Source organism: Sus scrofa, chromosome 6 (genome assembly GCF_000003025.6).
Source record: "Sus scrofa isolate TJ Tabasco breed Duroc chromosome 6, Sscrofa11.1, whole genome shotgun sequence".
Taxonomy (NCBI): domain Eukaryota; kingdom Metazoa; phylum Chordata; class Mammalia; order Artiodactyla; family Suidae; genus Sus; species Sus scrofa.
This window is the reverse complement of record NC_010448.4, coordinates 27,904,150-27,929,966: the sequence shown is the minus strand read 5'-3', so window position 1 is coordinate 27,929,966 and position 25,817 is coordinate 27,904,150. Positions and strand designations below refer to the sequence as shown.

General features: G+C 47.4%; 1 protein-coding gene and 1 long non-coding RNA gene across 7 annotated transcripts in view; one reads left to right on the top strand and one right to left on the bottom strand.

Annotated features, from left to right (window-relative positions):
* The window catches only part of PLEKHG4 (pleckstrin homology and RhoGEF domain containing G4), an 11,083-nt gene extending 2,714 nt beyond the window's left edge, over positions 1-8,369 (bottom strand). For 3 of the 6 annotated variants that reach the window (XM_021094064.1, XM_021094067.1, XM_021094068.1), the window contains exons 1-15: positions 6,455-6,543; positions 5,644-6,351; positions 5,382-5,477; positions 5,183-5,306; positions 5,000-5,093; positions 4,837-4,911; positions 4,640-4,756; positions 4,369-4,467; positions 4,127-4,275; positions 3,829-3,967; positions 3,619-3,735; positions 1,859-2,041; positions 1,112-1,614; positions 790-1,036; positions 29-118 (exon numbers count right to left, since the gene is read on the bottom strand). In XM_021094064.1, coding sequence (XP_020949723.1) covers positions 29-118; positions 790-1,036; positions 1,112-1,614; positions 1,859-2,041; positions 3,619-3,735; positions 3,829-3,967; positions 4,127-4,275; positions 4,369-4,467; positions 4,640-4,756; positions 4,837-4,911; positions 5,000-5,093; positions 5,183-5,306; positions 5,382-5,477; positions 5,644-6,151 — 2,541 coding nt within the window. In that variant the 5' untranslated portion in view covers positions 6,152-6,351; positions 6,455-6,543. Of the gene's footprint in view, positions 1-28; positions 119-789; positions 1,037-1,111; positions 1,615-1,858; positions 2,042-3,618; positions 3,736-3,828; positions 3,968-4,126; positions 4,276-4,368; positions 4,468-4,639; positions 4,757-4,836; positions 4,912-4,999; positions 5,094-5,182; positions 5,307-5,381; positions 5,478-5,643; positions 6,352-6,454; positions 6,544-6,894; positions 6,996-7,626; positions 7,675-7,997; positions 8,088-8,158 lie in introns of those variants that run through there. The other 3 variants (XM_021094065.1, XM_005664425.3, XM_021094066.1) reach the window with 3 other exon arrangements.
* Positions 6,950-25,817, top strand: part of LOC106510494 — a 19,257-nt gene continuing 389 nt past the window's right edge. The window contains exons 1-2 of the long non-coding RNA XR_002344573.1: positions 6,950-7,035; positions 25,594-25,677. This is a non-coding gene — a long non-coding RNA (uncharacterized LOC106510494). The remainder of the gene's footprint in view (positions 7,036-25,593; positions 25,678-25,817) is intronic.

The window sequence follows — 25,817 nt, the reverse complement described above, 5'->3', positions numbered from 1 at the left end:
CTCCCCCTACAGTTTCAGGCTCACCTACCCTGAAGAAGACATGACCATAGCTGGTCATCAGAGCATCAGAGCGAGGTTTATTCTTGCTATAGAGTGCGTACATCCCAAACTGCACCCTCTGCAAAGATACATAGTTCAGCCTGGTGCAAGGGGCCAGCATCCAAGGGGCCCAGACTACTCTCAGCTGGGGAGGACCAAAATGCCAACAGGCGGGTCCCAAGGAGGCTTCCCCCAAAAGATCCAATCTGCCCTGCTTTGACTGAGAGGCGATCTGGCGAGAACAGGGACTGTGCAGAGAGGGGCTTGCCCACAGGCCCTCTGGAAAAGAAGTCCTGCATTCAGCTCTGATCCTCCCACAGCTCTGAGAGCACCGCTCTGGTCTCACCTTACCTCCTTCCCTTGCTCACAATACTAAGCCACACTGACCTGTTTCTTCCATGACTACAGGCTGCTTTCCTGCCCAGGGCTTTGCACTTGATCTTTCCTCTGAATGGAACTGGAGCCCCTCCCTCTAGCCTCAGCTCAAATATCAGCTCCTCTTCAAAGAGGCCTAACTGCTCTCTCTAAAGGAGATACCCTTCCCCACCACTAACTCACAATCACCTATCCTGATTTTTTTTCCTCCTAGCCCAAACTATAACCTGGGATTTTACTTTTATGTCTCTTCTACTAAAGGACAGGAACCTTTTGGTCCTGTTCAGAGCTGTACCCGTCACAGAGCCTGTACCCAACAGCTCTCTGCTGAGTATGACAGAATCAGCCAGGGGCCGTATGGCTTGTGAGGCTTACATGGCGCAAAAAAGCATAGGCCACCCGGGGCGGGTGCTGGGTACAGGCCTCCAGCTCACGCAAGAAGAAATGGCAGTGGAAGTCCCGCAGCTTCTCCAGGTTGCCAAAGAGATGGGCACGCTGGCCACGGAGGCCTTGGGGCACATCAGGGCGATCCAGCTCCGGGAAGTAGTTCTCCATGGTGTAGTCAAGAGCACGGACATACTCCCGCTCTGTAGCTACCATCTCCGCCAGTACCAGCTGAAGCCTACCAAGGAGGTGGAGTCAGGACCCAAGACATTTGTCCTGCCACTGCCCTCCCTGCCCTGCTCACTGCCTGTACCTGTTGGGGCTCCTGGGGTCACAGCTGCCTGGTGGAGGCATGGTGGGGCAGGACCTTGGCTGGACACCACCTCCAGCCTCTGGACTGTGGCAGGCAGCCACAACAGCCTCATGGTGGCACTGCTGTGTAGACTCTCTGAGACTCAGTCCCAGATTCCGATCAAGGCTGTATGCCTTTCTCAGGGGAGGGGCGGCAGGTCTAGCCAAGCCCCGGCTTACACACAGGCTAGCTGTGCTACCTGTCAATGGAGGCTTCAGAGCAGCCTCTAGCTTCTGGTCCAGGGCCAGCCAGGTGTCCTGGCACCACGCCCAGGCCCAGCGACACTCCTGGCGAATGCCCTCAGATCCCAGCCCTGTGGCTAGAGCCCACATCTTTCGGAAGTGGGCAGGAGGCAAGTCAGGGTGCTTGGTCCAATGCAGCTGTAGCCGTTGCAGCACAACCCCTGGGCACTCCTGTTCCAGTTCTGCCAACACCCGCTGCCCCTCCTCGGCCCACGTCGAGGCCTGCAATACCAAAGCTAGGTGGGCACTGATGAAGGAGCCCATCAAGATTGCTGGGCCTTCTCCTCTACCCACCCCCCATCCCCATTGAATGGCCACATCCCCAGTGGTAGGATTTGGGGGTTAGACTAAAGACAAGGAGAAAAAACAGGTAAGATACACAGCAACACTCAGGTGGTAGTAGAGCTGAGCAGCCACCCCTACTTCACTGACCACCTGGAGCCAGGGTTGGGACCCCCTCACCCACCTGCTTGAAGAACTGCAACAGCCTCTCAGCATCTGCCAGCCTCTGCCGCCTCTGGGCCAAAGCCCTAGAGAAGTCAGTCAGCTGGGCTTGCAGGGCCAGAAAGCTGGCCCCAAAGGGGCCCAGTTCAGCCGCATCCCATCCAACCAGTAGTTGCAGAAACTTCTCCCCTCGCCTGATCTGCTCCTGGAGACAGAGACTGGGCTCAGCAAGCCCTGGCCTGGTAGTCTAGTCCCAGAGCCCAGATTTTTTCCACAGATGTCTACACGTCATCGTCAAGTGTCTTCTCTGAAGACTTTCCCTCCACCCCCTACCCACTCCCCTCTCTCTCTGTGCTCCTCCCTACAGCCAAACTTCCTGGAGGAATTGCTGCTCTCTTCACTGCTTAACTCATGAGCATCTGTAGCCCCACTTCCCCCACCTCTGACTCAACCACTCAGCACCATCCAACACTCTCTCCCCCAGCTCCCGTGACCCATCCCCACTCTCCTGATTCTCCTTATCTTTCTCTGGTGCTTCATCCTCCTGCTCTCCACCCGACACCTGGGCTGTTAAACACTGGTGCCCATGAAAACAGCCCACGCTCTCTCCTCAGGCAATCTTCAAGTATCATTCACAAGCCCACAACCACCAAGTGACCCTCTACTTGCAGATCCCTCCTCTGAGCTCTCTCTCGTTCCTTCATGGTCATCCCCAAAGCACACCCAAGACTGGATGGATGAATCCCCTTTCCCCAGAAGGTTGCCGTCCCCGAATCCTTCTCTCAAGGAATAGTACCTATTCATCTTTGCAACCTCTCTCCCTCTTATCCTCTTCCTATGTTTCCACTATTGAATTCTATCAATTTCCCAAATCTAGGAATTCCCATCATGGCTCAGCGGTAACGAACCCAACTAGTATCCATGAGGATGCAGGTTCGAGGCCTGGCCTTGCTCAGTGGGTTAAAGATCCAGTGTTGCTGTAAGCTGTGGTGTAAGTTAGATCCTGTGTTGCTGTGGCTGTGGTGTAGGCCAGCAGCTCTAGCTCCGATTCAACCCCTAGCCTGGCAACTTCCATATACTGCGAGTGCAGCCCTAAAAAGACCAAACAAACAAAAAAATCTCAACTCTATCTCCTCTGCCACCATCCTGGACCACTGCAACTGCCTCTTCAATGCATTCTGCATGTCCATCCTCCAAGTAACTGTCTACCTATGAACTAAGGTAATGTTCACAGAACATAGATCTGATTATATGACTTTCCACTTAAATTACACTGTCACAGGGCCCAGCATATGGCCACTGACCACTTTTCCAGCCTCATTTTACCTCATCTTGCCCTATTCTCCCTGTATTTCATCCTCACTGTCCTCCTTATGGTTCTTGGGGCAAATCATGCTCCCTCTTGCCACAGGTCCTTTGCAGGTGCTTTTTGCTCCCTCAGTCTGAGATGTCTCTTATCCGCCAACCCTCTTCTGCCTGGTTAAGCTCAACCTCTCCTTCAGCTCTCAGCTCAAAAGTCACTATTTCAAGAAAGCTTGCTAACACCCCTCCTGGATCAAGACTTTATTGTACACTCAGGTAGAATCAGCTGTGCTGCTTCTCTCCAGAGCTTTTGCCTAGAAAGAATACATACATATGACTTTGAACTTTTGGTGATAACTGATCTTCTCTGCTGGACTGTAAATTCCAAGAGAGTAAAGGATTTCCATTCACCCACCCAGCATTCCTAGTTCCTGGTAAAATGTCCCAATACCTACACAAGGAACAAGTGACCAAACTCACTTGGGCAATCCGGTCCAGTTCCTGAAAAGGGCCTTGGGCCTGGAGTAGCATGTCCAATGAGGGCTCCCTTGGCTCCTCAAGTGCTGGCCAGCCCACCTGCTGCAACCACACTTCAATCTGGAGGAGTACAGGCAGGGAAAGAGGGCTGCTGTGAGGCAGAAGTGATGCTTGAGATTAGAGGTGAGGCCCATTTGGGGAGATGGTTCCCACCTGGTGCAACCTGCCCTCCTGGGCCTCCAGCATCTGGACCAACTCCAGTGCTTGTACTCGCCGGTTACTCTGTAGGGTCAGTTGGTGCAACAGTCCATCCACACGGCCATACAGGTCCTCGGCCTCATCCACTGCTGGCCTGGTGCATGGTACATGTCTCAGCACCCCTGCCTGGTGTCTAGCTCCACTCCACCCTGTCCTGGGACCACAACCCTGACTATTTCTGAGCCAGCCACTGAGTCCCTGGCATGGGATATGATAGGCTGGAGCAGGATCTGGGATATGGACTTGCACCTACCTGTAGTCTGGACTCAGAGTCACCTCTGAGACCTCCTGCTTTAGCCATGCCAGCTCTAAGCCTCCTTGGCATTGTAGCCATGCCAGCTGTGGCGAGTCTAGCACATGCTGCATCAGGACCCGCACCTGCCGCAACAGACGGTCAACTTCCTATGATTAAGAGCAACAGGCCATGGAGGTGTGCATAGGAGAAGAGGAGGGAGGTAGGAAGCATTGGGGGAAGTGTCGAGATGGCACACTCACCCCAGACTCTGTGGGCTGGGGCACAGCCTTCATGCTCTCGATGGCCCCCTGGAGCAGGGCACAAACCAATTGGCAGCTCTGCAGTAGGGCTTCCAAACGCTGTGAGAAGAGGCAGACATGACCAGGGTTGTGCACAGTGCTGGCCCCAGGCATCTTGGATCCCAGGCCATTTCAGCCAGCTTTGCACTGCTTGAGACATCCCAGGAGAGGTTCCTCTGCTGACCAGACTGTCTGCCTACCCAGGACACTATGCCCCACCCAGTACACTAACCATTCGGAAGTCCAGCCAAGCCTGGTGACAATAAGGCAGGCCTCCTCCTAGTGAAGTGGGCAATCCTGAGGTGGAGATGTGGTTCAGCAGGCTCTGATGAGAGGACAGCTGCTCTAACTGCAGAAAAAGAATGTGCAGTGACTCAGGCCTGCTAGGAAAGCACCCCACCTCCACCCTGACCAAAACGGGCTCAGTACCTGCATCCCTGAAGGCACCTCCCCAGGCATCTTTCCCACCAGCAGCACCTGGTGCACCGACCCTGGAGCTGCTTCCTGCAAGGAGTCTGAGTTCAGTCCTGCCTCCAACTCTATACAAAAGGAATAGGTGGGGGAAAGAGGGAAGCTACAATCCTGTACTCACTTGCAGTTGGCTGAGGCCCCAGAAAAGGGAAGAGCTTGGGGAACAAATTCGGGCATCCACTAGCACGGTCAGTCCTAGGGCCTGTACCTCGGGCCTGAACAGAAAAGCTTTGGTTCAGTATCTATTTCCCAAAACTTCATCTCCTAGATCAGGCTCTGTCCCCCCACCTCCTGCCCCCACAACCTGGGGATGCTTCGCAGGTAGAGCAGGAGGTGGATGAGTTCATGGCTGGTGCTCTTGGGGTGAAGCCAGGCTGAGTTATGGGCACACAGAAGCATCACTGCCCGGCCTTCTACATCCCGAGTCCCTGTGGGAAGAAGGCAGTGAACACCTGCACAATCATGTCACCCCACCTCCACTGCTTCTAATCTATCCCAAATACCTGGCAGGGCAGCCATGCCACTGGCAAGCAGCTCCCAGGTGAGGTCTTGGGCCAGGAGGTAGTCAGTGGGCTTAGGGAGCCTGGATCTGTTGGGGTCTTGAGAAAGAAAATGGTTTGGGTCTACACTGGGCCACCTACCCAGAGAACCCTACTTGAACCTGGACTTTAGCCTGAGTAGGGTCAGAGACTTCCCCAAGTCTTAGTACCCACCTCCAGGTAGCCCCCCTCCCTTCCAATACTTCCCTGGCCCAGTCTTCCTTACCTGCCTCCAGTAGTTCTGACGATGTCTCAGATGAAAGGTCTCCAAGGTCCACAGGGTTGCTGTCCGACCCCTCAGGGTCCAAGTGGACTGGCATTTCCCTGTCTGAAACTGACTCCCCTGCTAAGCCACCCTCTTGGCTGTCATTCTCACCCTGTGCCAGGCTGAGGTGGGAGGACATTGGGCATAGGAGGATCTCCACTCCAGAGGGGGCTACGTCCAACTGGACTGAGGAACCTCCTAATGTGCCCCTCTGGCCTTCCTCCAACCCATCTGCAGCCAACTGTCCTGGAAATGCCTGAAGCTCACCAGGCAGACGGCTGTCCTGTACCCCTTCCCCCTGGGATGCCCCTACCGGCGGGCTTAGAGGATTGGGGTCCTTAAGCTGCATCTGAAGAGGTGGTTCCCCTTCATCCCAGGCATCTTTAAAACTGCACACAGCAAACCTCCAGTCGGTAGCGTGTCCCTGGGGGTCTGGGGACTCATCCGCGTCCCCCAGGGACCCTTCCATCACCCTCTCCTTATGAGTGAGCCTGCTCCAGGCAAATGCGAGATGAGCTAAACCCTCAGTGTGAACTGAGGCCTCAGCTCATCCAAGAAACGGGTTGAAGATGGTCAGGTAAGGCTCCGCAAGCAATGGAGGCAGAAGTCACGAGACCGTAGGAGGCGCCAGTCCTGATGCCCAGCGTGGGGAGCGTAGACGCTTCAGGCCTAAGTAGAGAGGAGAATGGCCGGAGTCTCCTTCCTGCTCAGGGTCCGCGGATCCACGCTCACGTGGGCCTTCACCTAGCGGCCCTCAAGCTCAAACGCTCACCAGCTGCCACACTGGGCGAGCCTGCGCGGGTGGGACGCTCACGCCGTGGGCGGGGCGCCGCCTCGTGCTCCTGCTCACGCGAGCCTGGCAGACCTGGCCTTGCCCGGGAGGCTCGCGCGCCCGCTCCCTCGCCCCGGGGAGCCCCAGAGGGAACCTCGAACCAGAGAGGCCAGGCAGCCGGAGCCCTCGAAAGTACTGCTGCACCTCCGCCTCGACGGCGGGTATAGCGTACTGCCTGGCCGCCAGACCGGGAATGAGCGAGGCAGAGGACGCGGCGCCGCGCCGCCCCCTGGAGGTCGGAGGACGGAGCCTCAGGCCACCCCGCTGGGCCCGACGGCAGCCGCCCGGGCCGGCCGGAAAGCGCGGAGACGCGGGCTTTCGCAGCAAGCCCTGGCCAGCCACCCCTTCGTTCCCCGCGGGCCCGGGGAACTCGGTTTCACCTCGACCCCCAGGCCTCCGCTGACTCTGACTCGGCTTTTCAGTCCGCGGGTAGGAACAGCGACCAACTGCCTTCCCGACGCGCCCACACCCCGGCTCGCTGTGCGCGCCGGAAGAGCTCCCCGGCTGGGGAAGCGGCGTAGGTGAGCGACGGCGAGCGGGCGAGGGGGGCCGTCGCGGGTGATGAAGGGGTTTGCGGGGTGGAAGGTGTGAGAGGGGGGCGGTTCTGCTCTTGAATGCTCGCAGGATGCGGGGAGCCCTGCCCTAGCTTCCTTCAGCAAAACAAGGAGCACTCAGTCCTCTCAGCCGAAAGAAGAAAAGTGCGGGCCCACAGTCCCTTAGGGAGAGACACTGCTTAAGCCCAGACCAGCTGCTTGGGGTTGCTGGGTGCCAGAAGGAGTATCTTCATGGAGGTTGGGAGGGAGGGGCCCTTCCATTGCCGCCCCAATCCTCAGTCCCAGGTACCAAAAGACAGGTTGTATGATCCCATGATGGGATGTGGGGGCTACTGCCCGGGCTAGAGGTGAGGAGGGGGCGGAGAGGGGGCTCTGGTGGGAGCTAACCCACATCTGCCAGAATCCACCAATCCACCAGGCCCAGAGCCTCCACGCCCTTACGTTCTTGGCACTTCTTTCATAGACACCCCATTCCCAGCCTCACACCCCGTTCCACAGAGGACAGCCTTTGTGGGACCGAGGTCGGCATTCTGGAGCCAGGCCTGCTCTTCCACTTACCAGCCGGGTGAACTCCAGCAACTCAGTTCTCTTTGAGCCTCATCTTGCCTGTTTAAAAGAAAAAAGAAAAAGAAAGTAATTTCTTTCTCCTGAGATTGTCTTGAGGACTAGGGAAGATCCCCTATGTCAGGTCCACTTGCTGCCAGCTCTGGAGCTGTGTTCGTGCCCTGCCCATCATTTCGTCCTCAGCCAGGGGAATCTAAACTGGTGAAAGTCACTTGGACAGTTGGCCTGTGGGATTTCTCCTAGCTCTGAGGTGTGAAGTCCCTTTGGGGCATGTGGACCTAGCCTAACACTCCCCCAAATTTGTGGGAAGGTTGTAAGAAGGTAGGCTGTGTGGCCATAAGAAGAGACTGTACCCCATAACATACCCAGACCCTTGGTTCCTTGCAGGGAGAGGGCAGGGAGTGTAGTGGCTTCCCTGGTTCTAAGGTAGCACCTCCTTTGTGAGCCCAGGGAAGCTGCCAGAAGAGGGAACCTGGGCATCAGAATCAGGCACAGAGGGAACAGCCGTTGTCCCCCCCTCCCTCACCATCCCAGCTGCCACATCAGCACCAAGTCCTCATTCTCAGAGCAGCTACTCTGGAGCTTTCTTCATGAGCCGATGTGGCTGTGAGGAGCCTTGGGGTTGTCCTGCTCCATTCCCAAGCACCAGCAGGCCTTCTCATCCCACTCTCTTTTAGCTTCAGTGAGCATCAGGACCAACCTTGGCTCCCTCCCCAGTTGTCCTAGAGCCGCCCCACTGAGTCACTGCCTCCAGCTCCCTCCGTCTTCTTCTGCTGCCCATCCCCACCCACCAGCCAGGCCCCCTGTGAGCCCTAAGAACTGGTTGGACTTGCTGGCAGGCACATGTACCTCTCCAGTGCCAAAGGCAAATAAAAAGCCTCAAGCCACAGGCCATAGCTGACCCCAGCACCCCTAGGCACAGGCAGGCAGGCAGACAGACTCACGGACAGGGCCAGGCCTTGGTTTATTCACTCCGCATAGAATGTGCATTGTCAGCTTTGTGAAAACAGAGACTATGTTGGACTTGGTTGTCCACTTCTGTCCTTCCAGCACCCAGCACAGGGTCTGGAATAAACCTTGAGGGGTGCTTGAGACTGGTCACACTAGCCCTGCCTTCCTGAGGCTCCCCATTCATGAGTCAGATGTAAACAGAGTCATAAGTGGAGACAGATTCAGAGGCTCTGAAAGGGACACTGAAGAAGAAGAGAGCTTCAGGATGCACAGCCCCAAGATGGCAAAGGCACAGATAGAAATTGGGACAAACTGAGGCCTTGGTGGGGTAACACTGGGGGCTGGGCCTGGAACCAGCCTGGGCCACTGACCACAGCAGACTCTGTGGGCTGAGCTTGCAGGAGTGAGCAGTGACTCATAGGACCCATCTCTGTGGCTCTCCTGGCAACAAAATCTACTCACAGCAGCCTTTTCCACTGAGATCATGAAACAGGGATGGGCCTCCCTCCACTGCCCCTTCCCCAGCCTTCCCTCAGCCTTGCATTTCTTACCAACGTGAATCAATCAGAGATGAAATGGGAGCTCTCTGCCTCAGTGGGCCTAGTGATAAGAGACCACAGTCATTGCTCTCTTTCCCTCCCAAACCTTGCTTTCTTTCTTCAGTACTGCCCCAGACAGTGAGGGTGACAGATACCCTAAATCTTTCTAAACCTTCTCAATAAACTCCATACTCCTTAAGGTGGCATTCAAGGCCATCCAGAGCTGTTATAGTCTTTATGTCCAGCTCTCATACAGGCCTGGAAAAATCATCTGACTGCAAGTCTTATCTCAAACTGTCCCCTCTATCTGGAATTCCCATGCCCATTTCCCCAGGTCAAAATCCTTCCTCCTTCAAGGCCTGGATGTAGCTCAGGCAGCACTGGAGGCCATTTCTGCCATCCTGTCCAATCAAGTGGTGACTTGCATGCTCTCCTGCATCTCAGTGCCTTCCTCCCCTCCTCTGTGCTCACATACTTTCTTCCTCTCAGTCAGCTCATCTCTGACCAACCCTATCTGTCTGGCAGTCCCCATGTTGTTAGTTACCCAGTTCTAGGCCCAGGATCCCCTCTGCACCCCCTCCCCAGAAACTGATGGTGTGGATTTTATTTCTAAACCTTTCTAATCTAGTAATTTTTGAAGGATGTGGTCTCTGGACCACTTCCCTCCAGAGAGCTGGTTAACATTACAGATTTCTGGGCTTGCATAGATCTGCTGAGTCAGAACTTTTGGGGTAGGCCCAGGAGTCTGACAAGCTCCCCAGTGATTCTAATACTGAGGTCTGAGAATGGCTGCCTGGGCTGCTAGAGGAGCTTCCAACAGGTCTCTAGCCTTTTCTCCTATCCATCCTTCCTCCACACGGGGTTTCACACATCCTCTGCCTGGCACCAGCTACACTCAACCTTTCCCAATGCCCATCACTGCCCACATTCCCAGATCACAATTCTCCCAGGCCAGTTCTCTGCCACCACCAAAACTCAGCAGGTCACCCTGCACAAGCCTTTGGTGTCCCTGACTGCTCTCTCCCTAGCACATCACCCACAGTAATTTGCTTTTCACCATATGTGTTTCAGGCATCCTTTATTCAGGCTGCTCTTTTTACCTGGAATGCACCCACACAACTCCGCCTGTGTTGCCTGAACCGCTCACACACACACACACACACACTCTTCCCAAAGCCCTCCCAGATCTTCAAGGCCCCACAGCACTTTCCTATGCTCTTTGCCTTGTAAAAATGATCGCAAACATTTATGACCCCTTACTGTGGCCAGGCTGTGTACTAGGTTCTTCTCATTTTATCATTTTATCTTCTCATTCTAATCCTAACAGCAGCCTTATGAAATTGTTATAATTGTTACCCATTTTAAAGACGAAGACACTGGGGCTCAGAGAGAATGTATCATCTATCTATGATAACAGCCAGTGAATAAGAGCTGAAACTAACTGGCCTCATCACTGCCAACCATAAGCAATGTGAAGGCAAAGCCTAAGTCACTCTTCCTTTTCACACCTTCCCCAGGCATAATGTACAAAAAAAATGTTTATTGATTAAAATTAGTAACTTTTGCAGTATGTTAAGTTCGTCAGATCTGTGAGGATAGAAAACAGGTTGTCGGAGCTTCCACTGGGGCACAGTGGGATCGGTGGCATCTCTGTAGTGCTGGGACATATCCCTGGCCCAACACGGTGGATTGGAGGATCAGGCATTGCCACAGCTGTCGTGTAGGTCGAAACTGTGGCTTGGATCTGATCTCATGCCTGGCCTGGGAACTTCCATATGCCTTGGTGAGACCAAAAAAGACCAAGAAAAAAAAAAAAGAAACAGGTTGGTAATTACCTAGGGCTAGGCAGAGGGTGAGGAGTTTTCTTTGGAGGGGGGTGATGAAAATGTTGTAAACTTAGATTGTCGTGAGTGCTGCACAACTCTGAATATATTAAAAAGCACTGAACTGTACATTTTATTTTTTTAACTCATGGAATTTTATAATATTTATAGTTGTACAACCGTCACTACAACCTAATTTTTCAGCATTTCCAACCCAAACCCCCAGCCCATCCCCCCATCCCCTTTGGTAACCATAAGTTTCTCAAAGTCTGAGTCAGTTTCTGTTCTGCAAAGAAGTTCATTGTATCATTTTTTTTTAGATTTTGCATATGTGATAGTATATGATGATTGTGTCTCACTCTAACTTCAGTTAGCATGATTATTTCTAGGTCCATCCATTGCCACGTACAGTGCTGCAGGGCAATGGGAGATCTTGGAAGAGGGACAGTACGGCATAACAAAGCGCACAAGACTCTTTTACATCTAGAAAGGTGGGGGACCAGGAAGCACTCTGTTCCACAGAACAAAGGCCACCTAGGTTTTAGCCCACATGCCTTTTAATAGGGAAGGTTATGTAGGTTAATGAGCAAAATCAGGTGCAGTTAATGATAAAGCTATCTCTTAGTGGTTGTGGTTTTGCACATGTGCCAAATTTGTTTACTGCATCCTTCAGCAGTTTCAATGGTCTCAACAATCCATGTTGCTGCAAGTGTTATTATTTCATTCCTCTTTATGGCTGTATAATATTCCATTGTGTATATGTACCCCATCTTCTTTATCCACTCCTCTCTGTTGATGGACATTTAAGTTGCTTCCATGTCTTGGCTATTGTATATAGTGCTGCAGTGAACATAGGGGTACATGTATCTTTTCAAACCATGTTTTTCTTCAGATAGATGCTGAAGAAGTGGGATTACTGGCTTAATGGTAATTCTATTTTTAGTTTTTTGATGAGTCTCCATACTTTTTTCCATAGTGGTTGCACTTACATTCCCACCAGCAATGTAAGAGGACTGCCTTTTCTCCACATCCTCTCTAGCATTTATTGTTTGTAGACTTTTTGATGATGGCTATTCTGGCTAGTGTAAGGTGGTACCTCCTGGTAGCTTTGATTTGCATTTCTCTAATAATCAGTGATGTTGAAAATCTTTTCTTTTTTGGCCATCTGTATGTCTTATTTGGAGAAGAGTCTGTTTATTTTTTTTAATTTATTTATTTTTGCTTTTTAGGGCCACACTAGCAGCATGTGGAGGTTCCTAGGCTAGGAGTCGAATCAGAGCTACAGCTGCCAGCCACAGCCACAGCAACTCAGGATCCCAGCCAAGTCTGTGACCTACACTGCAGCTTGCAGCAACGCTGGATCTTTAACCCACTGAGCAAGGCCAGGGATTGAACCTGTAACCTCATGGTTCCTAGTCGGATTTGTTTCCACTGCCGCACAACAGGAACTCCGAGAATTGTCTGTTTAGATCTTCTGCCCATTTTTTGATCGAGTTATTTGTTTATTTATTCATTTATTTTTTGGTATGGAGTTGCAGGAGATGTTTATATACTTTGGAGATTAATCCCTTGTCAGTCACTTCATTTGCAAATAATTTTCTCCCATTCTGTGCGTTTCGTTTTGTCTTTCCGTTTCGTTTAGGGTTTCCTTTGCTGTGCAAAAACTTTTAAGTTTAACTAGATCCTATTTGTTTATTTTTGTTGTTATTGTCATTGTTCTAGGAGGTGGATCTGAGAAGACATTTCTGAGGTTTATGTCAGAGAGTGTTCAGCTTATGTTTTCCTCTGAGAGTTTTATAGTATGCAGTCTTATATTCAAGTCTTTAATCTGTTTCGAGTTTATGTTTGTGTGTGGTTTAGGGAGTTTTCTAGTTTCATTTTTTTAATATATAGCTGTCCAGTTTTCCCAGGACCACTTATTGAAGGGACTGTCTTTTCTCCATTGTATATTCTTGCCTCCTTTGTCATAGATTAGTTGACTATAGGTGTGTGGGTTTAATTATGGGCTTTCTATCCTGTCCCACTGATCTATAGTTCTTGTTTTTGTGCCAGGATCATACTGTTTTGATGACTGTTTGTTGAGGGAGAAATGCACAAGGCCAAGTTGGTAAAGGAAGAAAGGTTTATTAAGGCATCAGAAAGGGGTGGGCTGAGCTAAAGATGGAGCCACCCCTGACCGTGAGAAGGTGCTAAGCTTATAAAGGATCTGTGATGGGAATCTGTGGCTGATGGGAACAATGGAGAAGGAGGAGGGGTGCGTAGGTGGCTGGATCCCATGACAGAGGACAGTTAATCTTTGGTGGTTAATCCATGCAGGCAGTTGTTTTCACCGGCCATTGTTTCATTTTTTAATTATTACTCAAATGAATTTATCACATCTGTAGTTGTATAATGATCATCACAGTCCAATTTCACAGGATTTCCATCCCACAACCCAAGCACATCCCCCCACCCCCAAACGGTCTCCTCCAGAGACCATAAGTTTTTCAATGTCTGTGAGTCAGCATCTGTTCTGCAAAGAAGTTCAGTCTGTCCTTTTTTCGGATTCCACATGTCAGTGAAAGCATTGGATGTTGGTGTCTCATTGTATGGCTGACTTCACGTAGCATGATAATTTCTAGGTCCATCCATGTTGCTAAAAATGCTGGTATTTCGTTCTTTTTAATGGCTGAGTAATATTCCATTGTGTAAATGTACCACATCTTCTTGATCCACTCCTCTGTCGATGGACAGTTAGGTTGTTTCCATGTCTTGGCTATTGCAAGGAGTGCTGCAATGAACATCGGAGTACATGTGTCTTTGCGAGTCATGTTTTTCTCCGGATAGATGCGCAAGAGTGGGATTGCTGGATCAAATGGTAGTTCTGTTTTTAGTTTTCTGAGGAATCTCTGTACTGTTTTCCACAGTGGTTGCACCAATTTACAATTCCACCAACAGTGTGCTAGGGTTCCTTTTTCTCCACACTGTCTCCAGCACTTATTGTTTGTACACTTTTGGATGATGGCCATTCTGGCTGGTGTAAGGTGGTACCTCATCATGGTTTTGATGTGCATTTCTCTCATAATGAGTGATGTTGAACATCTTTTCATGTGTTTCTCGGCCACCTGTATGTCTTCTTTGGAGAACTGTCTGTTTAGATCTTCTGCCCATTTTTTTATGGGTTGTTTGTTTTTTTGGTATGGAGCTGCAGAAGTTGTTTATAAATTTAGGAGATTAATCCATTGTCAGTTGATTCACTTGCAAAGATTTTCTGGAAAGATATCAAAGATGACACAGATGGAAAGATATACCATGCTTGTGAATTGGAAGAGTTAATATTATCAAAATGACTATACTACCTAAGGCAATCTACAGATTCAGTGCAATCCCTATCAAATTACCAAGGACAGTTTTCACAGAACTCGAACAAAATATTTTAAAGTTTGTTTGGAAGCACAAAAGACCCAGAATAGCCAGAGACATCCTGAAAAAGAAAAATGGAGCTGCAGGAATCAGGCTCCCGGACTTCAGACTATACTACAAAGCAATAGTCATCAAAACTGCATGGTACTGGCACAAACACGGAAATATAGATCAGTGGAACAGGACAGAAAGCCCAGAATTAAACCCACGCACTTACAGCCAACTCATCTATGACAAAGGAGGCAAGAATATACAATGGAGAAAGGAGAGCTTGTTCAATAAGTGGTGCTGGGAAAACTGGACAGCCACATGGAAAAGAATGAGATTAGATCACTCCCTAACACCATACACAAAAATAAACTCAACATGGATTAAAGACCTAGATATAAGACCAGGCACTATAAAACTCTTAGAGGAAAACATAGGCCAAACACTCTCTGACATAAACAGCAACATCTTCTCAGATCTATCTCTTAGAGTCATGGCAGTAAAAACAAAAATAAACAAATGGAACATAATCAAACTTAAAAGTTTTTGCACAGCAAAGGAAACCATAAACAAAATGAAAAGACAACCCACAGAATGGGAGAAAATCTTTGCAAGTGAATCTACAGGCCATTGTTTCTTGCTGCCCAACTTGATTGGCTTTTTTTTGTTCTTGTTTTTGTTTTATGTTTGTTTGTTTTTGCTTTTCAGGGCTGTGCCTGCGGTATATGAAAGTTCCCAGGCTAGGGGTCAAATGGAAGCTGCAGTTGCCAGCCTGTGCCACAGCAACTTGGGATCCAAGCCACATCTGTGACCTACACCATAGCTCATGGCAATGCCAGATCCCCAACCCACTGAGTGAGGTCAGGGATGGAACCCACATCCTCATGGATACTAGTTGGATTCGTTTCCGTTGCACCACAACAGGAACTGCTTGCTGCCCAGCTTGAGCATCCACATTCTGGAAAGGGTGTAGATCTTGTGCTGGGCCGTACCCATGTCTGTAGCAGGTCTCCAAGGTGAACAGCCACATTCAGGGGGCTTGGGGCGGGGGGGGGTCTGTCCCCGACTCCTGGGAACTTATCACTGGCTTTGTAGTAGAGTCTGAAGTCTGGGTGCCTGATTCCTCCAGCTCCATTTTTCTTTCTCAGGACGGCTTTGGCTATTGTGGGTCTTTTGTGCTTCCAAACAGACTTTAAAATATTTTGTTCGAGTTCTATGAAAAAGGCCATTGGTAATTTGATAGGGATTCCATTGAATCTGTAGATTGCCTTTGGTAGTATAGTCGTTTTGAAGGTATTGATTCTTCCAGTCCAAGAACATGGTATATCTTTCCATCTGTTTGTGTCATCTTTGTGTTCTGTTTGGTTTTGTTTTTTATCTTTTGTCTTTGTAGGGCCGCACCCTTGGCATATGGAGGTTCCCAGGCTAGGGGTCTAATCGGAGCTGTTGCTGCTGGCCTACGCCAGAGCCAAGCTGCATCTGCGACCTACACCACAAATCACGGCAACACCGATCCTTAACCCGCTGAGCAAGGCCAGGGATCAAACTCACAACCTCATGGTTCCTAGTTGGGTTCACTTCCGCTGCACCATGCTGGGAACTCCTGTTTGTGTCATCTTTGATTTCTTTCATCAGCGTCTTACAGTTTTCTGAGTACAGGTCCTTTGTCTCTTTAGGTAGTTTTATTCCTAGGTATTTTATTCTTTTTGATGTGATGGTAAATGGGATCATTTTCCTAATTTTTCTTTCTGATCTTTCATTGTTAGTATATAGAAGTGCAGTTTATATCTGTGTATTAATTTTGTATCCTGCAACCTGACCAAATTCATTGATGAGCTCTAACAGTTTTCTGGTGGCATCTTTAGGATTTTCTAGGTATAGTATCATGCCATCTGCAAACAATGATAGTTTTAATTATTTTTTCCAATTTAGATCCTGTTATTTCTTTCTGTTCTCTGATTGCCATGGCTAGGACTTCCAAAACTAAGTTGGATAGTAGTGGCAAGAACGGACTTCCCTGTCTTGTTCCTGATCTTAATGGGAATTCTTTCAGCTTTTCACCATTGAGAATGATGTTAGCTGTGGGTTTGTTACCAATGGGTGTGTTTAGATAGAATCCCTCTCTGCCCACTTTCTGGAGGGTTTTTATTAGAAATGGCTGTTGAATTTTGTCAAAAGTTTCGTCTGCATCTATTGAGAGGATCATACGGTTTTTATTCTTCAATTTGTTAATGTGGTGTATCTACTGATTGATTTGATATTGAAAAATCCTTGCACCCCTGGGATAAATCCCACTTGGTCATGGTGTATAATCCTTTTAATGTGTTGCTAGATTCAGTTTGCTAGTATTTTTTTGAGGATTTTTTTAAAATCTATGTTCATCAGTGATATTGACCTGTAATTTTCTTTCTTTTTTTTTTTTTTTTTTGTGGTATCTTTGTCTGGTTTTGGTATCAGGGCAATGGTGGTCTCATAGAATGAGTTTTGGAGTGTTCCTTCCTCTGAAGTTTCTTGGAATAGTTTCAGAAGAATAGGTGTTACTTCTTCTCTAATTTTTTTTATTTTATTTTTAGGGCCACACCTGCAGCATATGGAGGTTCTCAGGCTAGGGGTCAAATCAGAGCTGCAGCTGCTGGCCTACACCACAGCCACAGCAACGCCAGATCCAAGCCAAGTCTGTGACCTACACTACAGCTCACAGCAACATCAGATCCTTAACCCACTGAGAGAGGCAGGGATTGAACCGCAGCCTCATGTTTCCTGGTCAGATTTGTTTCCATTGCACCACAACGGGATCTCCTCTTCTGTAAATTTTTTATTGAATTAGCCTGTGAAGCCATCTGGTCCTAGACTTTTGTTTGTTGGTTTTTTTTTTTTTTTTTTTTTTTTTGGTCTTTTCTAGGGCCACACCCATGGCACATGGAAGTTCCCAGGCTAGGGGTCTAATTGGATCTGTAACTTCCAGCCTATGCCAGAGCCACAGCATTGTGGGATCTAAGCCATGTTTGTGACCTACACCACGCTCACAGCAATGCCAGATCCTCAACCCACTAAGCAAGGCCAGGGATTGAACCCGAAACCTCATGGTTCCTAGTCGGATTCATTAACCACTGCGCCACGACGGGAACTCTTCAAGTTTTTCTTGTTGCTTTTCTGTCTGAGTGATCTTTCCATTGCTGTAAGTAGGGTGTCCCCTGCTATTATTGTGTTATTGTCAGTTTCTCCTTTTAAGGTTGTTAACAGTTGCCTTATACATTGAGGTGATCCAGTGTTGGGTGCATATATATTTACAATTTTTATATCTTATTGGATGGATCCTTTTATCATTGTATAATGTCCTTCTTTGTTTCTTATAATATTCCTTATTTTAAGGTTCATTTTGTCTGATATGAGTATCGATACTCCAGCTTTCTTTTGATTACCGTTTGCATGGAATATTTTCTTCTGTCCTCTCACTTTCAATTTGCATGTGTCCCTAGAACTGGAGTGGGTCTCTTGAAGACAGCATATATAATGGGTCTTATTTTTGTATCCATTCAGCCGGTCTCTGTCTTTTGGCTGGGGCATTTAGTCCATTTACATTTAAGGTAATTATTGATATGTATGTTCTTATTGCCATTTTTATTCATTGTTTTGGATTTGTTTTTGTTGGTCTTTTTCTTCCCTTCTTCTCGTGTTCTCTTTTGTTGTTCAGTTGACTATCCTCAGTGTTGTGTTTGGATTGCTTTTTCTTATTTGTGTGTGTTTCTATTGTAGATTTTTAGTTTGCAGTTACCATTAAGTTTTGATATAGGAGGCTATATATAGACAGGGTTGTTTTAAGTTGTTGGTCTCTTAATTTCAAGTACATCTCCAGTATCCTGCATTTGTACCCCCCTCATGATTTCTGGTTGTGGTAGCATATTTGTGTGTGGATGATTTCCTACCTTTACTATATGTATGCCTTTACTGGTGAGCTGTGTCACTTGTAAATTTTTTGTTTCTCATTGTGGCCTTTTCCTTTCTACCTAGAGAAATTCCTTTAGTATTTGTTGTAAAACTGGATTAATGGTTCTTAATTCTCTTAGCTTTTGCTTGTCTGTAAAGCTTTTGAATTTTTCCTTCAAATCTGAATGAGAGCCTTGCTGAGTAGAGTAGTCTTGGCTGAAGGTTTTTTCCTTTCATCACTTTAAATGTATTGTGCCACTCCCTTCTGGCCTGCAGAGTTTCTGCTGAAAAATCAGCCAATAACCTTTTTGGGGTTCCCTTGTATATAATTTGTTTCTGTTCCCTAGCTGCTTTTGATATTTCTCTTTGTCTTTAATTTTGATCAGTTTAATTAAAATGTGTCTCAAAGTGTTCCTCCTTGGGTTTATTTTATTTGGTACTCATGCTTCCTGGATTTGAATGAGTGATCCCTTTCCCATGTTAGGGAAGTTTTTGGCTATTATCTCTTGAAATATTTTCTCTGTCCCTTTCTCTCTTCTCATTCTGGTACCCCTGTAATATGGATATTGGTGTCTTTACCGTTGTCCAAGAAATCTCTTAGACTGGCTTCATTTCTTTTCAATTTTTTTTTCTCTTTTCTGTTGCAAGTCAGTGATTTCCACCAGTCTTTTTTCAACCTCGCTTATTCGTTCTTTTGCTTCCTGTATTCTGCTCTTGGTTCCTAGAAGTGAATTTTTTATTTCAGTTAATGTATTTTGTACCTTCCTTGCTTAAGCTTTAAATCTTCTATTTCTTTGGTCAGTGTTTCTTGTAATTTATCAATCTTTGCCTCCAGTTTATTTCCAGGATCTTAAATCATCTTTGCTATATCATCAATGAAAGTATTTTTCATAGAGGTTGGTAATCTCCAGATCACTTAGCTGTTTCTTTGGGGTTTTTTTCTTGTTCCCTTATCCAAGTCATAACCCTCTGCCTTTTCATTTTGTGTAGATTTTTGGTGAGGTTTCCTTTTTCCCATAATACGGTTGTATTCTCTCTTGCTTCTGAGGTCTGGCTGAAGTTGTTACGTGGCTTGCTGCAGGCTTCCTGATGGGAGGTACTGGTGCCTGCCCACTGGTAGGTGGTGCTGATTTGTATCCCTCTGGTGGGTGGGCCTTTGTCTCTGAGTGAGATTACAGGCAGCTGCAGTGGGGGGGTACTCCAGGGTCTTTAGGCAGCCTCTTTGCTCATGGGTGGGGCTGTGTTCCCACCTGTTTGCTGTTTGGCCTGGGGCTTCTTAGCCCTGATGGCTGGGGCCAGATTTTTACAAACTCTAGAGGAGTTCACACTGATGTTTATTCCCGAGACTTTGCCTCCAGTGTCCTTCCCCCACAAAGAAACACAGTCACCCCAGTTTTCCCAGGAGATCCTTCAAGAACCACAGGTAGGTCTGACCCAGATTCCTGTAGTCTCTGCTTTGCCCTGGGACCAAGTGCACATGAAAGCCTGTGTGCACCTTTCAAAAGTGGAATCTCGGAGTTCCCATCATGGCAGTGAGGAACCTGACTGGTACCCATGAGGACATGGGTTCGCTCAGTGGGTTAAGGATCTGGCATTGCTATGAGCTGTAGTGTAGGTCGCAGACATTACTCAGATTCCATGTTGCTATGGCCATGGTGTAAGCCAGCAGCTACAGTTCCAATTTGGCCCCTAGCCTGGGACCTTCTATGTGCTGTGGATGCAGCCCAAAAAAGGGGAAAAAAAAGAAAAAGAAAAAGGAGTGGAGTCCCGGTTTCCCCTAGTGCCATGGAGCTCCTGTGCATAAGCCACACTGGCCCTCAATGCCAAATCCTTCAGGGGTTCCCCTTCCCAATGCCAGAGCCCCAAGTGCGGGAACCTAATGCAAGGCTCAGAACTCTCACTCACGTGAATGAGCCTCTCAGATATAGTTCCTTTTCAGTGAATATTCTTTGATATGATGTGAAAACTGAGCAAATGGTAGTTTCTCAAAGTTTAGCTATATGTGAAATCTGAAACCATATCAATGAATTTTTGTACTCTGTTATATTAAAATCCATTGGTACATCCTGCATTTAAATGAATCTTTTACCCATGCATGATTTTGTAATATCATGCATCCATCATTTGAAAAATACTAACTTGCTGAGTTATGTAGATCTTCCAAATATTGAAAATTTTCATTATATAACATTTAAAAAATCATCTTTGTTAATATCACAAATCTCAATAGAAAGATCTTTTTTTTAGGTTTTTATTTTTTCTGTTATAGTTTATTTATATTCTGTCAATTTCTGCTGTACAGCAAAGTGACCCAGTCATACATATGTGTGTATATTTACATGTATATATATGCATGTATACATTCTTTTTCTTACATTATCCTCTGTTACATTCCATCACAGGTGACTAGATATAGTTCCTTGTGCTACGCAGCAGGATCTCATTGCTTATCCACTCTTTTTTTTTTTTCTTTTGTCGGATTCCTTTCGTTTCTGTTGTGCCACAAAGGGAACTCCTGCTTATCCACTCTTAATGCAGTAGTTTACATCTGCTAATCCCAAACTCCCAGTCTGTCCCACTCCCCCTCACCCCCCAGCAATCACAAGTCTGTTCTCCAAGTTTTCTCTTTAGGAAGGTTCATTTGTGCCATATGTTAGATTCCAGATGTAAGTGATATCATATGGTATTTGTCTTTCTCTTCCTGACTTACTGCACTTAGTATGAGAATCTCTAGTTCCATCCATGTTGCTGCAAATGGCATTATTTTTTCTTTTGTATGGCTGATTGGTGTTCCATTGTGTAAATGTACCATATCTTCTTAATCCATTCGTCTGTTGTTAGACCTTTAGGTTGTTCCATGTCTTGGCTATTGTAAATAGTGCTACAATGAACACAAGGGTGCATGTATCTTTTTTTTTTTTTTTTTGTCTTTTTAGGGCCGCACCTGTGGCATATGGAAGTTCCTATAGTAGGGGTCCAATTGGAACTGTAGCCGCTGGCCTACACCACAGCCACAGCAATGCCAGATCCTAACCCACTGAGCAACGCCAGGGATCAAACCCACATCCTCATGGATCCTGGTTGGTTTCGTTAACCACTGAGTCATGGTGGGAACTCCAGGGCTGCATGTATCTTTTTTTTTTTTAATCACATCTGTAGTTGTATAATGATCATCACAATCCAATTTCACAGGATTTCCATCCCACAACCCAAGCACAACCTCCCACCCCCAACACATGTATCTTTTTGAATGAAAGTTTTGTCCAGATATATGCCCAGGAGTGGGATTGCTGGATCATAGGGTAGTTCTATATTTAGTTTTCTGAGGTACCTCCATACTGTTTTCCATAGTGGTTGTACCAATTTCCATTCCCACCAACAGTGTAGGAGGGTTCCCTTTCTCCACGCCCTCTCCAGCATTTTATTTGTAGGCTTACTAATGATGGCCATTCTGACTGGTGTGAGTAGTTGTAGTTTTTTTTTTGTCTTTTTGTTGTTGTTGTTGCTATTTCTTGGGCCGCTCAAGCGGCATATGAAGGTTCCCAGGCTAGGGGTTGAATCGGAGCTGTAGCCACCGGCCTACGCCAGAGCCACAGCAACGCAGGATCTGAGCCGCGTCTGCAACCTACACCACAGCTCACAGCAACACCGGATCGTTAACCCACTGAGCAAGGGCAGGGACCGAACCCGCAACCTCATGGTTCCTAGTCGGATTCGTTAACCACTGCGCCACGACGGGAACTCCAGTAGTTGTAGTTTTGATGTGCATTTCTCTGACAATGGTCTGTATGTCTATTTTGTACCAGTACCACACTGTCTTGATTACTGTAGCTTCGTAATACTGTCTGAAATCTGGAAGAGTTATGCCTCCTGCTTGGTTTTTTGTTTCTCAGGATTGCTTTGGCAATTCTGGGTCTTTTATGGTTCCGTATAAATTTTTGGATTGTTTGTTCTAGTTCTGTGAAAAATATCATGGGTAATTGGATAGGGATTGCCTTGAATCTGTAGATTGCTTTGGGTAGTATGGCCATTTTAACAATATTAATTCTTCCAGTCCAGGAGCATGGAATATCTTTCCATTTCTTTGAATCTTCTTTAATTTCCTTGATTAATGTATTATAGTTCTCAGCATATAAGTCTTTCACCTCCTTGATCAGGTTTATTCCTAGGTATTTAATTTTTGGGGTTGTGATTTTTAAAGGCATTGTACTTTTATATACTTTTCTAATATTTCATTAGTATAGAGGAATGCAACCAATTTCTGAATGTTTATCTTGTATCCTGCTACCTGGCTGAATTCATTGATCCGTGTGAGTAGTTTTAGTGTGGAGTCCTTAGGGTTTTCTCTGTATAGTGTCATGTCATCTGCATTCAATGACATTTTTACCTCTTCGCTTCCAATTCTGGATACCTTTTATTTCTTTTGTTTGTCTGATTTCTGTGGCTGGGACTTCCAGTACTATGTTGAATAAAAGTGGTGAGTGTGGGCATCCTTGTCTTGTTCCAGATTTTAGTGGGAAGACTTTCAGCTTTTCTCCATTGAGTAGTATACTGGTTGTGGGTTTCTCATAAATGTCTTCTACTATTATTGTATTCCTTTCAATTTCTCCTTTTATGTCTGTTAGCATTTGTTGTATATATTTGGGTGCTCTATATTAGGGTTATATATATTGACAAGCAATATCTTCTTAAATTGATTATTTTATCATTAAATAGTGTCCTTCTTTGTTTTTCTTTATGGCATTTGTTTTAAAGTCTATTTTGTCTGATATGAGTATTACAACTCCTGCTTTCCTTTCTTTTCCATTTGCATAAAATATCTTTTTCCATCACCTCATTTTCAATTTATGTGTCCTTTGCCTTTAAGGTGAGTCTCTTATAGGCAGCATATTGTAGACTCTTGTTTCTAAATCCATTCTGCCACTCTGTGTCTTTTGATTGGAGCATTCAGTCCACTGACATTTGAGGTAACTACTGATAAATATGTATTTATTGCTATTTTAAACCTATTTTCAGTTGATTCTATGTTTCTCCTTTGTTCCTTTCTCTCTTTTTTGTTGGATGATTACCTTTTATTTTATGCTTGTGCCCTCTTCTTTTTTTATTTTATTTTATTTATTTATTTTATTTTTGTTTATTTATTTATTTATTTTAGGGCCGTACCTGTGGCATATGGGCTAGTAGCTAGTGCCTGGTTTCTGGGTCCTTGACAGTGGCAAGGACCCATGGGAAGGTGATACAGGCTGCTCCTACTTGCAGGGTCCTAGGAAGTGGCAGTGACCCTCAGACAGGTAGAGACAGCGCCTGGAGTGTTTGGCACTTGCAGCAGCAGGCCATGTGTGTTCCCAGGGAAGTGAGGGCAACAAAGGTTGGTACTCAGTTGCAGTGCCCTCCTCTGGGCCAACCTCTGAGGTGACTGAGGCAGTGGGTGGTGCCTGTTCAAGGACCCCTAGTGGTGGTGGGCCACACCTACCTTTGAAGTTTGAGATAACTGAGTTTGCCCCTGCCACTTGTAAACCATGTAAGAGGCACCCTGTCACACTTAGCCTGCATGGAAGGCGCCGCCACCTATAGCCTGTGCAAGAGGCACCTTGCTGCCTGTAGCCCCACCTTCCAAGAGTCTGTGGGTACTCAGAGAAAGATACTCCTATGGTGGTCTGCCCCTTCTCTTCTTGTCCTCCCCAACAATGGCACCTTGCTTCTCCTGTGTGCCCAGACCTCCTCCCAGGTTTCCTCAGCTCTGGAGCTCCACTCCCCAGCTGTTGGCACACTGCTTCCTAGCCCCTCAGGCTGTCTCCACAAAGTCAACCCCAGTCCTCTCCCTGGAACTGACCTCCAAAGCCTGAATCTCAGCACCCAGCCCCCGCTCGAGTATCTCAGGCTGTGGTGTCCTGGGAGGTGGTACCACTGTCTGTGCAGCTCTCTCTCTGATTTCCCCTCCTTGGTCCAGCTGCTGCGCTTTTCTCTGAGGTGTTGAGATTCCTCCATCTCTGCTGATCTCCCCATCAGGAGGTTTCCCAGGGGGTGGGTTCCTTTCCTCTTTCATAGCTCCTTCTCAGGAGTGCTAGTCCCTTCCTAATTCCTCTTCTTCTCTCTCTTTTTTTTCCTTTTGTTCTACCCAGTGATGTGGAGGGTTTCTTGCCCTTTGTGGAGATTTAAGATCTTCTGGGAGTTCCCGTCGTGGCTCAGTGGTTAACAAATCTGACTAGGAACCATGAGGTTGCAGGTTCGATCCCTGGCCTTGCTCAGTGGGTTGAGGATCCGGCGTTGCCGTGACCTGTGGTGTGGGTTGCAGACGCAGCTCGGATCCCGCGTTGCTGTGGCTCTGGCGTAGGCCAGTGGCTACAGCTCCGATTGGACCCCTAGCCTGGGAGCCTCCATATGCTGCAGGAGCGGTCCTCAAAAAGGCAAAAAGACAAAAAAAAAAAAAAATCTTCTGCCAGTATTCAGTAGATGTTCTGTGTGAATCATTCTCCATATAGCTGGGTTTTTTATGTGTTTGTGGGAGAAGGTGAACACTACATCTTACTCCTCCGCCATCTTGATCTAGACTCCTGAACTGTACGTTTTAAATAGGTGAATTTTATGGTATGTATTTTAGCTCTCATAAAGGTAGACTTTTTTTTTTTTTTTTTTTTTTTCCTGCATCATGTGGAAAGGTCCTGGGCCAGGAATCGAACCTGTGCCACAGCAGTGACCCAATGCACTGTAGTGACAGTGCCAGGTCCTCAACCCACTGCATGACAAGAGAACTCCCTGGGTTTTTTGGTTTGTTTTTGTTTTTGTTTTTTCTTTTTTTTCTTTTTAGGGCTGCACCCACAGCATATGTAAGCTCCCAGGCTAGGGTCCAATTGGAGCGACAGCTGACGGCCTACACCACAGCCACAGCAACTCGGGATACAAGCAGTGTCTGCAGCCTAAGCCACAGCTCATGGCAACGCAGGATCCTTAACCCAGTGAGTGAGGCCAGGGATCAAACCCACAACCTCAAGGTTCCTAGTCGGATTCTTTTCTGCTGCACCACAGTGGGAACTCTGAGAAGGCCCTGTTTTTAAAAATCTTCCAGTGCAGTTGGAATTGAATCTGGGTCTGCTTTATCAGAATTTCTATCCCTAGATATTTCAGGACACACTCCCCAATTTGTATTGGAAATACTCAGGGGAACCAGTTCCCTTGAGACTCTGGTCCCTTCTGCCATGTGCAGAAAACTTCAGTTCATTTGTGCTACACCTGCCGCCAGGTGTTTAAGGGAGGGTTATCCGGTCCCAGTGTGTGGTGGCTGCATCCTTGGGCATGTTGACACCTGACCCTTGGGGTCTCTTTCCCTGCAGGTCTTTCCCATTTTGTGGACTCCCAGTTCTGTAACCCTGCCCATACAGCGATCCCCTGGACTGCCACTGCAGGCCTCCTGTAAGGTGATGTATTGGGAAGATGCCGGGAGAGGAGGGAGAGAGGGCCATAGGGCCTAACAGTCCTTCCCAGAACCTCATCTCCTACCCCTGCTTCACTCTCTGTCCCTGAAGCTGTGGGGCAGGCAGATTGGAAGTTTCCATCT